The sequence below is a fragment of the Atractosteus spatula genome, chromosome 2, assembly GCF_055471065.1.
Source record: "Atractosteus spatula isolate fAtrSpa1 chromosome 2, fAtrSpa1.hap1, whole genome shotgun sequence".
Lineage (NCBI taxonomy): Eukaryota > Metazoa > Chordata > Actinopteri > Semionotiformes > Lepisosteidae > Atractosteus > Atractosteus spatula.
In genome coordinates, this window is record NC_142707.1 from 45286105 (window position 1) to 45303764 (window position 17660).

The following is a 17660-nucleotide window of genomic DNA, read 5'->3' on the forward strand; positions in this document are numbered from 1 at the left end:
GGTGCAGCAATACTTTAGTGCCTATACTGACTCCCCATCACATTCTAGGTGAAAGGGTAACCTGTAACACAGTCTTGCATAAGTGTTTGGTTGATTAACCCCAAACATAATGCAGTTGCAGTACAACAAAATGGGGTTTCTGCACAAAGCAAGAGAATCACCTGCCCGTCCTTTTGCTCTTTTAGTTACCCAAAACTTAAACTGCCGCAGTGTTTTACAGCCTTTTTTATAAAGACTAGAAGCCTTAGAAACAGATTGATCTTCTTAGTGCAATTTCTCTTTAAAGACTTACCAATGGAAAAAAATAAAAGTCAGATGAGCATACATTTATTTCAATAATCAAAGAGGAAACTGTTCAAAATCACAAAGACTACAATTAAGAAGATACAGGATTTCACAGAGTAGATTCACTGATCTGCAAGATAACAACCTTGCTCTTCCATTATGAATTTTCCTAAAGAGATTATGAATGGATGAATACAGGTCATAATTTAATACCATTCATGATTGGTTGATAAAGTCTAGTAAATTTAGTGGTTGCGCCAGCTACAGTACGTACAGTGCATACTATAATAGTTCTGAATAGTTTTCAGCTTCTCACTGCTGGTGTTTGGCTCTACACCCTTCCCACCAACTGTCACAAAACTAGCTCAGTGTTCAACACTTGCCTGTGGTTGGCAAAATAAATTCAGATATCACCTTTTCAGTCCAATCAAACTAATGTTGCTAGGTACAAAGCTCCACAATTATTGAAAAGGGCCTCAGCATGAAGTTTCATTTTTTTGATTGCAGATAGTATCATATCATGTATGTAACATCCCAAGCGCTCCACTAGTGGATTATAAAAACAGGTGGAGATAAAAGCTTAGAGCACAGGTGTGTGTTGAGATGTTGATGGGAATTTTGAAGGATTTTAGGAGGACGAGGGAGTGAGCTGGAATACCGGGGGGAAAACGCTGTGGATGTGGATATGGGAGAATCAGAAGAGGATTTAGTTACGGTGAAGGAGGAGTCAGGCTGTCTGATAGAGGAAGATACAAAGGGAATCAACCATCCTGACAGGCAGGGACAGAGGGCAGCAAGTGGGTCAGAGCTGCTAATGATTAGAGACTAGAGGAAATGCAGTTTAGTCTGACACAATCGGGGCCAAACAGTCTAGACCAAGAATGTCACACTCATTTGCGGTGGTGGGACCAATTTGATTTAAATCTACTTCAAGTGGACCATACAGATATTCTGATGATTTATTCCACACAACCAGTACATACAGTGGATATAAAAAAGCTTTGGACATGATTTTGAATGTGCCTGGTTAACTCTGAACACAGCTGCAGCCCCCATTATAAAAGGGTGTGCACACTTATGCAACCAGGGTGTTGAAGGTTTTTTTATTTCAATTATTTTTCCTAATAATTATCTATTTGTTTTTCTCTTGAATTTCGTTGGTTGCAAGGTCACATTAAAGATGGATAAATGTCTGACATGATTTATCTTTATCTCTAGCTTTACATCACAAAAACCTGCAATTTCAATAAGGGTGTGTAGACTTTTTATATCCACCATAGTATTATTTATTTGTGCTGTTTTGCAATTTTGCTGTTCATTTTACAACAAAAATCTTGCCTTTAAAATTCAGTTGGCAGTCACTGAATCTTCACTAGATGCTGATTTAGCTAAATGTTCTCATTACTTCCGAGTATGGGATGGTTTTTAGTATTAACTTTAATTTTAAATATTATTGCAGGTTTGGTTTGGTGGTGGTTTCATTGTAATTACTTTTCAGAATGTTTGAGCATTCATTTTTCACTTGCATGGTGCGAGGTACAATGTATAAAGATAAAATAGATTCCGATTTAATGCATTTTGATTTCAGGCTGTTAGATTAATTGGTAAAGGGTGTGGTCATAAGGGCCTTGCTCAGGGGCCCAATGGAGTAAGATTCCTCTGCCGGCTGCAGGATTTGAACCAGCAAACTTCCAGCCACAGGTGCAGATCCTTAGCCACAGTGCCATCATACAAAGAGTGCCCTTAAATTCAATTGTTTTAATTTTGTTAAATAAAAATGTTTAAATAATAAAAACCTCCAGATTCTTTATCTTCACAATGTTGCCTTCACTTAACTCTATATATAAATATATAGAATTATTTTTGTGTATGATATAATTAGATATGTACAACACAAATAGTTTGTATACTAACAAGAATTGGTAATGAGCTCCAAAATATGATTATGTTTCTGAGAATTTTTAACTAGAAAACTGAACATCTATAATCTGTTAGCATCTTTTGACCTACCTAACAAAATAAATAAAACAGTCATTTATGTATCGGCTTCCAGATGCATGTCTGGATTTGACTATCGGAAACTTTAGTGCCTAATTCAGTGACAGTGTACTGTTTCTTGGCAGGGAGAGGTCAGGGGAAGAAGAGGGGGACACTGTCTGGCAGAGGCTTGTAAAATGTTCTTGGTTGTACAGACTAACTGCACATTCAAAACCACTGGGTCCCGAACAGCTGAAGTCTCTTCTCCCTTACCCAACTGCTTGCTGCGAGAAGAGCAGGGTTTGTTGTACATGAACAGCTAAAACTTTCATCACCCTCTCTCCTGTCTACACTGGCACTCCAAAAACAGCTCTCCATAATACAGGTCCGGCTGGGGACATCCGAAATATTTTGCTCCCTGTAATAGTTTTATACGAAATATATTAAAAAGAAAACGCACCAAATTTACACCAAAAACAAAAAGCAGTCTTTCATTCTTTGAGTGGTTTTCCCCAATGTTACTTGTTCAAAACCATTGCCTGAATATAAAAAATTGCCCAAGTAGAACAGGCGTGAATAAAAATGACTGCCCTTATACCTCTGTACAGTTCAAGGCCACATCTGAAGCTACAGTCAAAACAAACCTTATCAAGACTGCGCTCTGCCCCTTTAAGAATCTGACACGACTGTACTAGGGTTGCTTGGCAACTAATTGTGGAAGGCTGACAGGGAGGAGGGGCTGAGAGACTCAGTCTTCAGACTTCATTTACACACCGATTTCAAATTCCCAACAAGCAGAAATGCCAAAATGACTTGCATGTCTTGTGCTTAGGCCATCCTAATATGTACAACTGCGTACATATACCAGCTTGCTAATCAGAGCTCACTGGAGACTTTAAATGCATGTGCAACTTTATCTTTATAGAAAACCTTAATCAGTTAGGATAAAATGGCACTGTATTTAAAGCTTTGTGAGGCTACCAGTAAGTGCCCTCCGCTCATTTTTATTTTGCCAGAACATTTATCACTCCAATTAACTGGATCAGCGGTGGTTGGGCCTGCAGGGCTGTGCTCAGGTCCACTCCTCTCATTTGTGTCCTGTTGGGTACTTGCTGTACCGACATCAGCGCTGCCTGGAAAGGAAAATCAATCCCAGCCACTTAACCCACCCCAGCCCACGTAAACGAAGGAGCCAGACAAACTCTTTGTTCCTTTTTTTAGCTACTAACCTCTTCTGTATCCTTAAGCGTACAGACGTGATAGGGCATTGATACCAAAGTCTGTTCTCTCCTGTCTGCTATGTACAACCACCACCACTCCTGCTTCTCCTGTAAAAGGCAAAAGAACAAGTGTTGTAATTCTTATGACCTCTTTGAAAGTGTCAGGATGCCTGATCGGAAGTAGAGTACATATAAAACAAATTATCCCACCTCTGGGAAGTACAAGCTATAGACAGGATGTGTGATCTTTGATTTGGTCTCCAGGAGAGCTCTTTCTCTTCGCTGGATACTCTGTTGCAGTGCTTCCCACTCCTGAAGAGAAAGAGAGAGGAATTCAAGGGTTTGCCAGACAGACAAACTGAGTCCATTCGACTGCTACAATACAGACCAAACCTCACCACTGGTGAGCAATAATTACAATAAAGTGTTTTTGCCCTTGGCCCTTCAAATGCTTCAGTGTTCTTCAAAGAAACAGAAAATCTGTAAGCAGACGTTCAGCGGAATATCAGTGCTTTACGCTGGATGAGGTGTCTCTCGGCATTGGAGGCGTAAAACAAAAAGCAATAAAAGTATCAGCCCAGAGTCCAGATATCGCCCCTGCTGGGCCGCACGAGGCTCCACAGCCGCTCACCTCCTCGTCGTCGCCGCCCATCTCCTGCACCTCCGCGTCACTCTGCTTGTCGCTCTCCTCATCCCTCTCGCTGGGGGAGTCCTTGTTGGCCTCCCCCTCGTCCGAGTCGCTGCCCTTGTCGGAGAGCTCCTCGTCCTCCTCCTTCGAAGGGACCACCTCCTGCCCAGAGAACCAGGAACCCGTTTCAGAAAACCTGGCTGCAGTTTGGGACAGCGCGCTCTCTCATTCTATACAGGCGTATGGAGCTCATGGCACTGCACCTCACTCGGGCAATTGTCCCCAGAGATTTAAAGCGGTTCACACGTCACCATGTCAACTGAAGCAAAGTAACTGGAGGATCCTTCAGCCATTACGATATTTATCCATAACAATCAAAACCAATTTTGAGCTTTGCTCTGTCTTGCTAGAGTGCTTTACCTGATCATTCAATTGATAAAACCATAATAAACACAATGAACACAGACTATTAAAACATTTATATCACTGTTAAAGCACAAATATCATGGGAACCATCACCACAGACTGGGGATGGCTCTGAGGGGTGCAAAGAGAAACCGTTGGTTTTGCTTTAAATTAGAGACTGAGCAAGGAAGTATGATCTGAAGTACAGATACAACCTTTAACTTTGTGCGGGAAGGCTTATCAGTCTTTAAACCATAAGGTCTTACAATCTGCTGGGGCTGTGTGATGAGAGGCCTTTTATTTATGTGGAACTGGTAAATGGAAGACTGAAAAGTTCAGTCAACTCTAGCAAAACTAAAAGATCAAAAGGGCATCACAGAAATAAAAACATTATACAGTATATCTATAATATATGCATATACTTATAAGTATACATAAAAGGATTCATTTTACATTTGAAGGTTGTCAAAGAATGTGTTTTTCAGTAATAAATCAACTGGGATTCCACGTACCAGTAGCCATTACACTGGTAGCAAGTACATGGCAGCAAACAGACATAACGCTGTACACATCAGATCCTACCCTTTCTTAATTCTGCAAGACCTACAAACAAACATCCTGCCAGGATGAAGCATTGTGTACTGATGTAATACCCCTTGAAATCACAGATCTTCATTTCTGGTATCTGATCATGTACATTATGATATTATAGTAGTTCACACCCAAAGAAGGCTCTACAACTGAAACGTTGTGTTTATTTTCTTCTTTTTTTCAGCATGGAATAAACCTTTACTTGTTCCATTATGATATTATGTCATACTTGGGGACCACTATTTCCTTTTGTGTTAAAATACACAAATATCTTAATATAAGCAAAGGATGTGTCTTTAGTTCTCACTTGATTTTGTCCTACAATACGCACTAACTTGAAAGAGATTCCTAAACTTCTTACATTTGAAGAAACAGTCCCATTGGCTTGTTTCTGCTTGTCAGTTTTCTGCTGTTGCTGAGAAATTGTTTTCTTCTTGGTTAACTTTTTTTTCTTTGTCTTTGACACCTTCTTAGCTCCTTTATTCTTGTTCTGCCACACTTTGATTTTGTTTCTGCTGGCTTCTCCTTGCTGAAACAACAAAAAACATTTTCTATGTAGTTTCTCAAAGATTTTTAGAAAGGACAACTTTTCAGTTCTGTAGTTGAAAACAGTTGTTAAAAGTTACAAAGTCATCGATGTAAGAAACACTGCATCCCTCCTCCAGAATATGGTATGCATCTGTATGTGAAACTCAACATGCTTTCAAATTCGGAAAACACCATGCCAAGACTAAGAAATTCTTAACATCCAAATAAATAATTGGACCGATCATTGCATTACATTTTTTAATGCCACTGAAAACTTTAAATTTGACCTACCCCCTCTTCTGTATTTTGGTCTTCTACAACACGGAGTTGATCCTGCTCTGCCTCAAAGAAATCCTTTAAGAAAGAGAAGAAATTAAAAGATGGTTTTGGGGTCATTCTGTTTACTATCACATGCCCTGTCTAGACTTCTAACACTCCGCCCAGCCTCTTTGTTCCGTCACAAACTCTCCAATGCCAATGGGTGAAAAAGGCACCAGAAAATACTTTCTCAGGAGAGAAAAGCCACGTTAAGTGCACATTCAGGGACCACTGACAACATTCCAGGGGTGTTAAGGACGTTTTTTTTTATGTTTAAATTTGACGTTTAGAAGAACAGTCAATTCCTGCCATTGGAACAGCCTTACCTCCCAGTGTGCTGGACACATTCACCTGCTGTTTGTACGGGAACATGAGAGGTTCAATCAAGACCGAAACTCCAGGGGAAGGGAAGCATGTTTAACTGAGACATAAAACACGTTTAGCTGAAATTTGCAAAGAGAAGATGCCACCCAGTGGTCATCTGGGGACTAACATGCAGCTGCCCCCACATGTGCACATAAAGCAACTCGCACCGAAGGCAAGAAAAGGCAGACTTCAGGCGCAGCCCGTCGCACTGCGCTGAACCCCAGCACTCTCACCTGGAGTTCAAGCTAACACCTCAATGGGTGCGACACATGAGCGACGACAGAGGCTAAGTTAAAGAAAACCCACAGGCTCTGGACTCCAGCTTGAAACCAGCAATGGGGAGCTGCAGACCGCGAGGAACTACTACTTTTTACAGCCATTTAGCAAACCTGAAAAGTCAGCTTGCTGAGACCCACCGCCAAAAGGAAAAGAACAAAAGAATGACTTACCACCATTCTCTTTCTCGTTAGCGTCACAGTGACGGTTACAATGGATCCTGCCGTGATGTTAGTGCTATCCTCGTCGTCTAGCACTGCAAATGACAGAAGACACCAGTGAAACTTCACCATCTGCTTTTTCTTACTTTTCTCCAGCAAGAAATTCCCAAGATACAATGGGAAAAAACATAAAAGCTGATAAACAAATCAAAAACCGTTTACCTGAAGTGACGCATACCGTTTTGTAAATGATACAAACCTAATCCTGACTATGCACCCTATGATTTGTTTATTATAATTTTCCCTGAATTTTAGTTTTTCCAAATTCTGCTTGTTTCCATCGCATACGTGAAACTATGAAACACAAAGCTCAGTTGATTGGTTTGATTTGTTTTTGCACCAATCAAAATGATCCATGTAATGCAAATATTTCCCTTTTAGCAAAAATATGAATGGACTAATTTTGGACACGGATGAATGTTTTTCATCTTCAGAAGTCTTTCACAGAAGTGCACAGTACCCTGAAGCTTGAGATCCACAATAATGTAAGGAAAACTTCCGAGTACAGCCATGACTTCCTCGTACTTCTCTTCCCCCAGGAAACGTAGCATATTGCGCCTGTCCGAGTCCTTCAGGCTGACTAGGTCCTGAATGCTCCTCACTTTGTACTGCGGAAGCAGACGATGACAGTTTAGAGACAGTTACCTTCTTACACTCCACAACGTACATTTTAAAAATGCAGTTTTCAACAAAAAGTGGAAAAGAAAATCCTTCCAGCACACATTCTGCAAGGTCTTTCTTTAAAAAAATGTACTACTAATTATTTTCAAAGCATTTTCAAGCCTGTATTTTCTCTGACATTCTCACTATTACAGTAGCAGAGGCAAGGATTTAACCCAATGTGCCACCCATAATACAATGAATACAAAGAACTTGGCAGTGAGCACAGGCAAAAACAACACTTACATTAAAGGGTATACTACATATAGAATGGGAGTTTCAGAGAGATCACAGCCAACATGACAGACTAATTCACAAAATGTGTGCTCCAAAGTAATACATGGATTAGAAACTGGTTGGAATGGAGGAAACAGGTCCCACCGATGTCAGTATGGAACTGCTGCTCTGAGACACATTAACAGTACTGATGATGGCATTGTTAACGCACCAGATTTGCAGAGGATACAAAAAAAAAGCGCAGCTGCATTATGTGTTCAGTAAGAAATAAAAATTTAAATACTAATCAGATCCTGGGAGATATGCTGGCAAATGAAACCTAACAGGTTCAAATGCAAGGTATCACATGCAGGAAACATGATTAACATTTTAAACCTAAACATTTTTCAAACAAAACCAACAGAGCAGTACAAGAAATATCGAGCTTGTCTATTTCCTCATCTAAACAGTGTTGAGAAACAATACAAAATGCCAACCAAATGCTTGGATACAGTAAAAGATGTAAAACAAATCAAGAGAAGTATTGTTTTAAAAATGCAATGCACGATTTAGATCTTATTTGAAATATCATTTCGTTGGAGAATAGCAAAGGAGAGAAACTTTGATGAGGCTCTCAGCTCATAGCTATCTGAGGGGGGCAGCTACTGGTAGTTACTGTCATGATAGTTGACAGTTCAACATAAACATGTGCTCCCTTCAGCAAAGGTGTGTGAGGTAGCCAGGAAAAGGCCAGAAACGCCACACTTCTAAACAGGAGACCCCCAGTAACTGGGAAAGACTGACTAAACATCAAAGAAGTCCAAGAAGACTTGGTTTTGTTGTGTTGACTTCTGCACATGAAAATAAAAACGCTGCCTTGCCATTATTTTAAAACCATAACTAGTGCTGTCATTTTTTTTCTGTTTACCAGCCTATAACAGCAACCAAACCAGAAAGGAGTAATAGATTAATAAACCAGACTTTTTTAGCTTGTAACACAAGATTACAGGAAGAATTGACTTGAGCATTCAAAATCCTGCAGATGGAGTCAGCCCAGGAAAAACGAGGATGAAACCATCAGGGACCGCAAAACAGCAAAATTAGTAACATTTAAGTCACAAATGAGGAAACAACATTTTATAAAGAATTTTTAAGGTGTGGGGTGTCAAACTCCCTTCTTATGTTGCTCATTTATTATTTGTGGTTTCATGTTAAAAAACGAGGTGATTTTCCTGGATTTCTATCTTACTACCAACTGAACAAGAAAGATGGGCCTCCTTTTGTTTCGAACATATTCAGAAACAAAACGTCTTGATAAATTAGTTAAGACTTCGCGAACAAATTCATATGTATCTTAAGTGCCTATAAAAATAAATCTTCTGTTGGTGGGGGAAAAAATGGAGTGGTCTGCCAAAAAGAGGAGTTCAAAATTTCAACCATGAATCACAACCCCTCAAAATCTATTCATCCTTTTCTGCAGTAAATCAATGATATGCTCAAAGAAAAATCTACAGGCACATCTCCAGTATAGCTGGCAGGGAGAATATCAAACCATGCTAAATGCATCTTTTGTGATTCTGCTTATTCTAGTGACCTCTTTCCAGCTTTCCACCTTTCCAGGGAATTCTCTTCACCCTTTTGATCGGAGGATATAATAATAGAAATAAATCGCAAATAATGAAATATCTTTTTTTTTCTTCATGACATTCCAGCAGCCAAGCCGACCGCACTTACTTTTTTGGAAACGCAGTATCTCAGGTGTTCCTCTTCAAAGTGCGGGAGCTGCAGCAAAGGAGATTTGGACTCCTGCAGTCCTTGCACTATCATCTGAGAGAGCTTCATGCAATTCTCAATGGACACCAAACGAGGAGCATGAAACCCTAAGGTAAAAACGACCAAACGAAATAAAATGTTTGCCCTTGAAAAGCAGTTTCTTTCTCCCTGATCACGTAAGGTTAAGGAATAGAATATGTAACATTAGCTCCAAGATCAATTTCACAAACTGAAATGCTCCATGAGCGAACTGCGGCTATCCCTGAAAACTGGAACACAGTTCCACTTCCTTCTTTGCTCCGCCCCTGGCTGAGGAGTTAGTGTTTCACTTACCTCCCCGGCTGTTGGCCATCATAGTGAGCTGACAGCCAACGTTGACCACTTCCTGAAGTAATGCTGGACTCTTCCGCACCACAAACCTTTGATCTGAAAATCACCAAAGGAAACAGAATGGACACTGCATCTTCGTTTTACCAACTGTAATCTTTAAAACTAGAGAGGCAGACCTCAATGCTTAACCCTATTAAGCTCTTAAAGTAAAAATTCATACGTGCTAAACGAGAAATAACGCATACAAGAAAATCATTCAAGTTCTATTAAATTCACTAAGACACACTATAAAGGGTATGAACTATTTTTTTTACGTTTAGATATGAAACACATTAAACATCTATTAGTTAATGAGTAAATTTGTAAACATTACAAGCCAGCTCATTCTTCAGTTGCTGACCTTACTTAGTATGCCATTTAGTTAACATGTGGATGTTTATAAGATATAACTGTATTGTCCATCCAAAAAGGTAGAAATTTGCCTTTGTCATCACCATAAAAAACTACAAAAAATGAATAACACCCAATATAAAATACACATAAAAAAACAATAGTCTAGACATGCAACAATACATACAATATACATGCATATCTTGCTCTGCCCAGACTGCACTACTGTTACACTAATCCAATAACTTCAGCTGCACTTACTACAGACAATTTCTAATGTTACTTAAGTTATGTAAAGCTTACATACCACCAGCAGAACTTATAAAGCACATAATGTTTTTAAAAGTACTCCACTACAGGTTCAACTGCTTACACCTGCATAGGACTAATACTTGGCTTAAAAAATACATTCATCAGGTTTCAATCACAATTTAATTCCTTTAATGATTTCACATTCGGTATAGGCACCTTAAGTACTTTCGGTATAAATGTAACTTTAAAACTAAATTGCAGGTAATAGTGTGAATTTCTAACTTTTCTAAAATAAAATAATGATAGTATGCCAGATTATCTTCAGCAGTATCAGAAATAAAGAACTGTCACCCATGTCAATTCCATGCTAAATATCAAGAAAATTAACCCAACACAGAAGAGAACTTTCAAATTCAACCCAAACTAAAGGTACTTATCAGGGGTCTATTTGACCAGCCCCCTGTCATGTTGAAGACGCTGATTAAAACGTACAGTACGGTATGTGATTGCTGGCTTTAATATACTCTTTATGATCTAGGTGTAGTATTCATTTTTATTTATTTCTGGAACTCTGTGGCACTTGCCACCTGCTCCTGATGACTCTCAGTCTTCGACATGCAAAACCTAACTGTTTTAATCCTTATAAGCCTTCTGCAATACTTTTGTCAACCACTGCATATACAGTATAAGGGAACAAGTAAAGGTTTATTCCATGCTGAAAAGAAAAGAGACAACGTTTCGGCTGTGGAATGCTTCGTCAGCATGGAATAAGCCTTTCCCGATCCTTTGCAGCCTACGCATGCTGATGCAGTGACCTACTTGAACTATTTTAAATATTTGTCTTAAGAAAACAATAGTTACATTTTTAAACTGCTAAGCATTGGGAAATGTCAGGAAACTGCCCATCTTTGACAGAAAACTGCTCAATGGGAAACGGGCCGAGATGTACCTTCTTCGATATTTTCAGACAGGTCCATCCTGGCGAGATGCGCGAGCAACAGGACTCTGGCCTTCAGACTGTAAGGGTAGCAGAAGGGAGGTTCTTTCTTCTTCACATTGATGTTGCCCAGCTCCCGGATGAGCTGCAACAGTAATAAATCAAGAGTAAACTCCTGCCAAGCACTAGATGGGCTGTAATAAATCACTCCTTTGCATACAACAAAGGACTTCATTACCTGGGGTACTTCAATGTTATCTGTGGGTCTAATTGTTGCTTCCTTGTTACTACGTGGGTCGAATTCAAATGCTGCTGTCAGAACCATTATTAGACCTACAAGGAGAACCAAAATGAAAAAAATTATCTTCACACATTCTGAAAATATTTTTTAGATTACATTAAGTCTAATGTGGTTACAGATAACATATTCAAAATCTATCATAAGACCAAAAATGATATTCAGCAATCACATGGTACTCCCAGAACCAATTAAACAGGCCTTACTTACGTTTCATATTCATATTGGGAGTTTTATACATAAAATGCATAAAGAGCTGTGTTGTGTTGATAAGAATTTGGTCGCCACTGTATCGTATGGACCGATACCACCAAGTACCCTAAAGACAAAGAAAAACAAAAGTAAACAAATTAAAATGTCTGTGTAAACTAAATCTCGAGGGCTTGTCATTGGTAGGAGAGCTAGCTGATCTCTGCAGAGCACACACAAGGAACTCCACACTGGACTCTTGTAATGAATCCATAGGTGCTATGGAAGAGCTGAAAAAACCTGGCAGTCACACCACACCTTAAATTTTAAAGGGCACCTGAAACCTCAAGCTTACTTCCCCAGATAAGATCTGCTCCTCTCTAAGTAATTCAAAGGCAGGTGATCCTTGACAGAGAAGTTCATGGGGTTTCAGAAGACATTTTGTCATGTCAGACAGATGCCTAAACTGTCACATGGGGGTCACTTTTCACAAAGCTGACTTAAGCCTAAGATTAATCAAAAATTCAAAATTTGAATTTCAATCGTATTCACAAATGAATCTCTGTGGACTTTTTTTCTACAAGGTGTTGAGATGAAACTGCAAGAGTCTTTAGCCTGCTGCTGAAGAATAACTATTTTTGGTAGAAATTACCAAAGGATAAAAATGCAAAGGGTTAGTTTAAAATTAATGAAAAGCAGATACACAGACAATTTGGAAGTACTCTGCAATACCATTATGGTGGTTTTACCTTAAGAATACCTATTTCATTGCAAGTTGTAAATGCAGCTAAATGTGAAAAAAAGGTGATTATTTACTGACTAGTTCAGAAAGATTTTGGTTTTTATGTGTGGTTTTATGGCAATTGCTAGTAAAAGTAAAAATACTTAAATGCCCACACAATTAGGTTGTTTCAATTAACTTTCCAGCAATTTAAAGGCTGAACCCACTTAGCACAGAGTATGAGACATGTGGACATGACCCCTGCAGAGACACGTCATTTGAAATGTTGCTTCAGGTTCCACCACAGTGCTCCACACCAGAAACAGCACTGATTGGAGGAACGGAGCATCTCTCACTGACATCACAGCAACCCACAGGCTTCCAGCAAATTACAGGACCCACTGCTCCCCGAAAAACAGAGACCAACCACTCCTCGGCCACACGCTGGTGGCGTCATGCCAAGTGAGTGCCCCTGCTTGGGGAAATGAAGACGGTGGACTAGTAACAGTCCAAATAAAGACACATTTTTTTCATTCAGAGCACTGTTTAAATACTGTTTCATGGTATAAGTATTGTTAACCGTTTTATTTATTGAAATCACAGCACTGGGATACACACCTAATTAAAGGAAATATTTTTGTCTTTGTAAATCACTGCCAGTTTTTCTATGCTAACGACATGCTTTATTTACTGAACTTAATGTACTCAATTATAACACTGTAATTAAACCAAAAATGACACACCTGTGAAAATGCCCATTCAAATCCTGCTATATCAACAAAGCATGCCAAAGTGCTGTGAATGCAATTACAGTGATATTGACAGCAAAAGGCTCTTAAAGATGGAATATCCTGCGATTTTAATCACATGATTAAAAAACAAGAAAAACACTGCTCTAGGTTAAGAACCCCCTTAAAACAAATTTTGAACTTTGGAAAAGGATGTTACTTTAATTATTCATCTCAGGCTTGAGCCCCCTTTGAGAATATGAGCCCTCGTAATTTGCAGGGATCGAATGAAACGCTAAACCAAGAAGAAAATCAGAAGAATCAAACGGCGAACTGAACCGTCGTAAAAAACAAAATACAAGAGTCTGGTTTAAAACATACGGTGTTTTGCTTATACTTACCACAACAACAGGAAGAATAACCATGAAGGCAAGACCGTAAACCAGCAGAACCTGCAAAATTAAAAGGTATATTGCTTTCTCCATATTACTGTCGTTATATTTATCACCATCTTCATGACTTCAGAGATAACCTTCCTTTTACAATCCTAAACCACACTGCAATTTCTTCCAGAAGAGAAAGGGGATTACCTAAGAAATGTCACCAAGACGTGCACCTTAAGAAGGCCTCAGACTTTCTCTTTGGCAGCAGTGAAAGCTCCTTGGGCTTCACCTCTAAACTACATTCCTTTTCAGCCGCTCTTCCAGTAGTGCTGACAAATGAGGCAAATTGCTGCTGAAAACAGCTATGTTTTAGCATTGCGGTTAAGCGGAACATTAACACAGCAGTTTGTGCCAATTCCACAAGGGTATTTCACTTTTTTAAAGAGAATCAGCGTAGCTTTCTTCCGTGTCAATTTATTGCCTTTAAAATAACATGGAAGTTAATATTAATTTCACACTGAATGATGCTGCAGTGACCATGTTTAAAATGCAGATGGTTTTCAAAAAAGGCATGTCAACAGTATGAAACATGATCATTCTAGCTTGTTTTCATATTGTAACGTCTCTATCGTGAACTCTGTCCTTCATACAGACGTAGACCCAACAATTAATACGATCCTATTCTTCAGACACAAACAAGTAGGAAGTTTAATAAGACAACTACAGTTATTTCTTCTGGTTCGACTTCCAAAATGAATCTGTTCATTTGTTAAATGTTAACTGAAGGCATCATTTTATTATGCAGTTCACACTGTTCATTTTCTTTTTGCACAACAGGAACTATACAAGCATCCTCAAAATATGAAAAATTCACATCTCATTATGCAGGGTAAGCCTTATCTGTGAATGAGGTCAAAGTCAACAATGACCACTTGGTCTAATGAGTCTATGAAGCGAGAGTCACACAACCACATGCAGCTTTTCTTCTTAGGCTGATATCATGTTGCTGTGGTCATGACCGGAATCTGCTTGACCTCATTCAAAAGGCCACCACATGTTCACGCAGGACACACTGAATATTGACTTTACAGTGAATTTCAACAGAGAAAAGAGACGAACATTAGCTACAATCCAGGTAAAAATAAAAACTTACAAGCATGGAGTTTTTCTGGTCCACAATCCAGGCAGGTAAAGCAATACCAAAACTTGCAACTGGAGAATTAGAAAGAAAGGCCAGTTAGTATGCTGTTTCTTTACCTGGAACGCACGTTACTCACAGGACTGTGCAAAGGTTTAGATTATTTTACTGAAAACACAAAACAGTAAAACGGTTATCAAGGCATCCCATGTTAAACCCGATTTAACCAGTAACACACATTATTGATTTTATTGATTAATAAGAGGTATAAAACAGTTTAGCTCAGTACTTTGAATTGTAGTCTGCCTTTTACTTTTTTGAGTTTCTTTACTTATGATGATACATTTGCCTATATGTACGATATATTTGATGGATTTATATCAAGTATCCAGACTCCATTTATGACTCCCAGTATTTCCATAATTTGTCGCAAAAGAACCAAAAGGTTCCAAAATGGGTTCATAGGATAGCTTTTGGAATGGCCATTTGAGCACTATTAGAATATCAGCTTGCTTCCTTTCCAGTTACCTTTTCACCAGGTCCAAATTGTGACCCTGGCGTTCTAATTAAAAATAATTCAAACATTTGCAAACATTACAGATACAGCAGAAAGTTTCAAAACAGCAGGACAAGCTAGATAAATAACAAAAAGCCACACATGGAATAAATTAAAATAATTTAAAATATTACACCCACCTTGTTGACCATCTGGGTTTCCGTACATCTCCCAGTTAAGACGGGACTCTTCATTCGTTAAACTGTTGAAACAGTCAGGATATGGGAGAAAGTCAGAAGCTGCCTTTTAGTTACAAAAACAAGGAGGGAGCACCTTCATTAAAAAAGGACACTTACGCTTGGTAGGCCTTAGCAATCTTCACGAACATCACCTCATCTCCCTTCTTGTCGGGATGGTACTTCAACGAGAGCAACCGATACTGTCTTTTGATCTCCGAGATAGATGCACCCTAGAAAACACACAGGTAGAGGAGCCTTATTGTGGGACAACTTTATAAAATGAATCACTGTTATTTCATATATTCTTCTACACCATGTTTCTGACACTGCAGTGTGGATGCCATGCAAAAATGGGAAATACTGAAGCTTAAAGACACTTCCCAAAGAAGATAAGATCTACTAGACAATGTGGCAAAGCAATAAAAAATGGTCGAATCTATACCTAAAACAGTAGAATTTAAATTAAGGGAAGCAATGTTAAAATTGTACAATGCACTTCGAAGTGTCTACTTCATTACAAAATACAGCATACTGAGAGGTCTCCACACTACAGAAACAAAATTGTTACTCTGGAATAAATCCACAAGAGCCACTGGGTAGCTTCTCAGGCTTAAATAAATGTCCTACTCTGACAGACTGAAAAAACTGACTAAGAACAGAGAAGGGTGTGAGAGGATCCAGTTGAAATATTTAATAAAATATTGATAACAAATTGACTTGAAACAGAATCCAGAAGACAGTAAAAACTAGAGGGAGGTGTATTTAAATATAAGAACAGGCAGCAAACAGTCATGTTGTCCAAGCCAAATAAGAGAAGATAAATATTCTATACGCCAATAGCTGGTAAAGAACTTTGGATATATTAAACAATCAAACTAGACAGGCCAAAGTGATTGTCATCTTTCACGTGATGTTGTCTCATAGTTAAGAGATGGATACTTAAATTTTCAAAAGACCATAAACAGTAAATTAAATTATACAACAGGATGGTTCAGTCTCAACTCACACATTGCACACGTCTTCATTCTAAAAAAATACTTGCTGAGAGACAAGATATGAAACTTATATTGTAATGGTGGAGACTAATTTGTTTTTGGCCAAAGTTATGAACTGCACAATGCAATTTCAGATGAAAGGGAACTGGATCTAAGCCCAGACCACCAGAGGTAACAGACTGAGAGGACCGTTTAATGAGCCCACTGAGCCACCTGCTCAGAATTGTGTCTCCAAATGAACAGAGATGAAAACACACAGAAACTATGCAAGACAGCCTTGGCCATTTAGCAAAGTGATAAACTAGTGTCCATGTCTTCGCTTTAAAACCCAAGCTATAAATTGAGGTCACTTCTTCTCCCTAATAAGTATATTTTAATACAAATATTATACATCTTATTTTGACTGAGTATTAAAAACAATCATGAGCTTCAAACAAACAGGTTTACTGATTTACCTGCAGAACAGTGATTTATCATTATTTATGTAAAATGAAGTTAGTAGAGTCAAGTGTTATCAGTGTTAAAAGAATTGCACTTGTTTTCCCATTCTTCTGCTTAAAAGTTATCCACCACACATAGCGTTAACACCCCTCGTGCTCTACGGCACGTGTGCACTTTTCTTCCACGCCTGCTGTTCCTAAAACCTGCTTTCACAACACGAGACGTTCCAGAAATCCACCTAGTGTAGCATAGGGGTCTCTAGCCCTGGTCCCGCAGAGCCACAGCGGTACTTTTAACACATACTAAAGGCCAGGCTTTGATCAGCTATGCTGTGATTAATTACGATCTATGATCAATTAAACATGTGGCAACTTCAATTATGCAATATAAAGATCACTTGGAACATAAATCAGAATATCCTTCAACCCTCAAGGAACAGCGTTTCCTTCACAGAAACACTACCAGCTTAATTGATCACTTGCTTAAGGAAGTGTTGCTAAACAGGTGCTGTAGTGTGACCTATAGGAGTCACCGGATCAGGGCTCTCCTGGACCAGGGCTGGAGTCCCCTCATCCCCAGCCTTTTATAAGCAGTACATCTCAAAGGTCCTGGTGCTTCTTGTTGATAAGCATCAAATTCAGACCAAGCATTTACATAGT

At 38.9% G+C, this 17660-nt stretch overlaps 1 protein-coding gene across 1 annotated transcript in view; it reads right to left on the reverse strand.

Annotated features, from left to right (window-relative positions):
* sec63 (SEC63 homolog, protein translocation regulator) overlaps window positions 1-17660 on the reverse strand; it is a 36336-nt gene that overhangs the window by 5570 nt on the left and 13106 nt on the right. The window contains exons 4-19 of the mRNA XM_088934446.1: window positions 15683-15795; window positions 15527-15588; window positions 14846-14904; window positions 13711-13761; window positions 11882-11990; window positions 11612-11706; window positions 11386-11518; window positions 9798-9890; window positions 9426-9571; window positions 7276-7423; window positions 6768-6850; window positions 5926-5988; window positions 5468-5635; window positions 4114-4272; window positions 3693-3794; window positions 3492-3590 (exon numbers count right to left, since the gene is read on the reverse strand). Of these exons, the coding sequence (XP_088790572.1) occupies window positions 3492-3590; window positions 3693-3794; window positions 4114-4272; window positions 5468-5635; window positions 5926-5988; window positions 6768-6850; window positions 7276-7423; window positions 9426-9571; window positions 9798-9890; window positions 11386-11518; window positions 11612-11706; window positions 11882-11990; window positions 13711-13761; window positions 14846-14904; window positions 15527-15588; window positions 15683-15795 (1683 nt within the window). The remainder of the gene's footprint in view (window positions 1-3491; window positions 3591-3692; window positions 3795-4113; window positions 4273-5467; window positions 5636-5925; window positions 5989-6767; window positions 6851-7275; window positions 7424-9425; window positions 9572-9797; window positions 9891-11385; window positions 11519-11611; window positions 11707-11881; window positions 11991-13710; window positions 13762-14845; window positions 14905-15526; window positions 15589-15682; window positions 15796-17660) is intronic.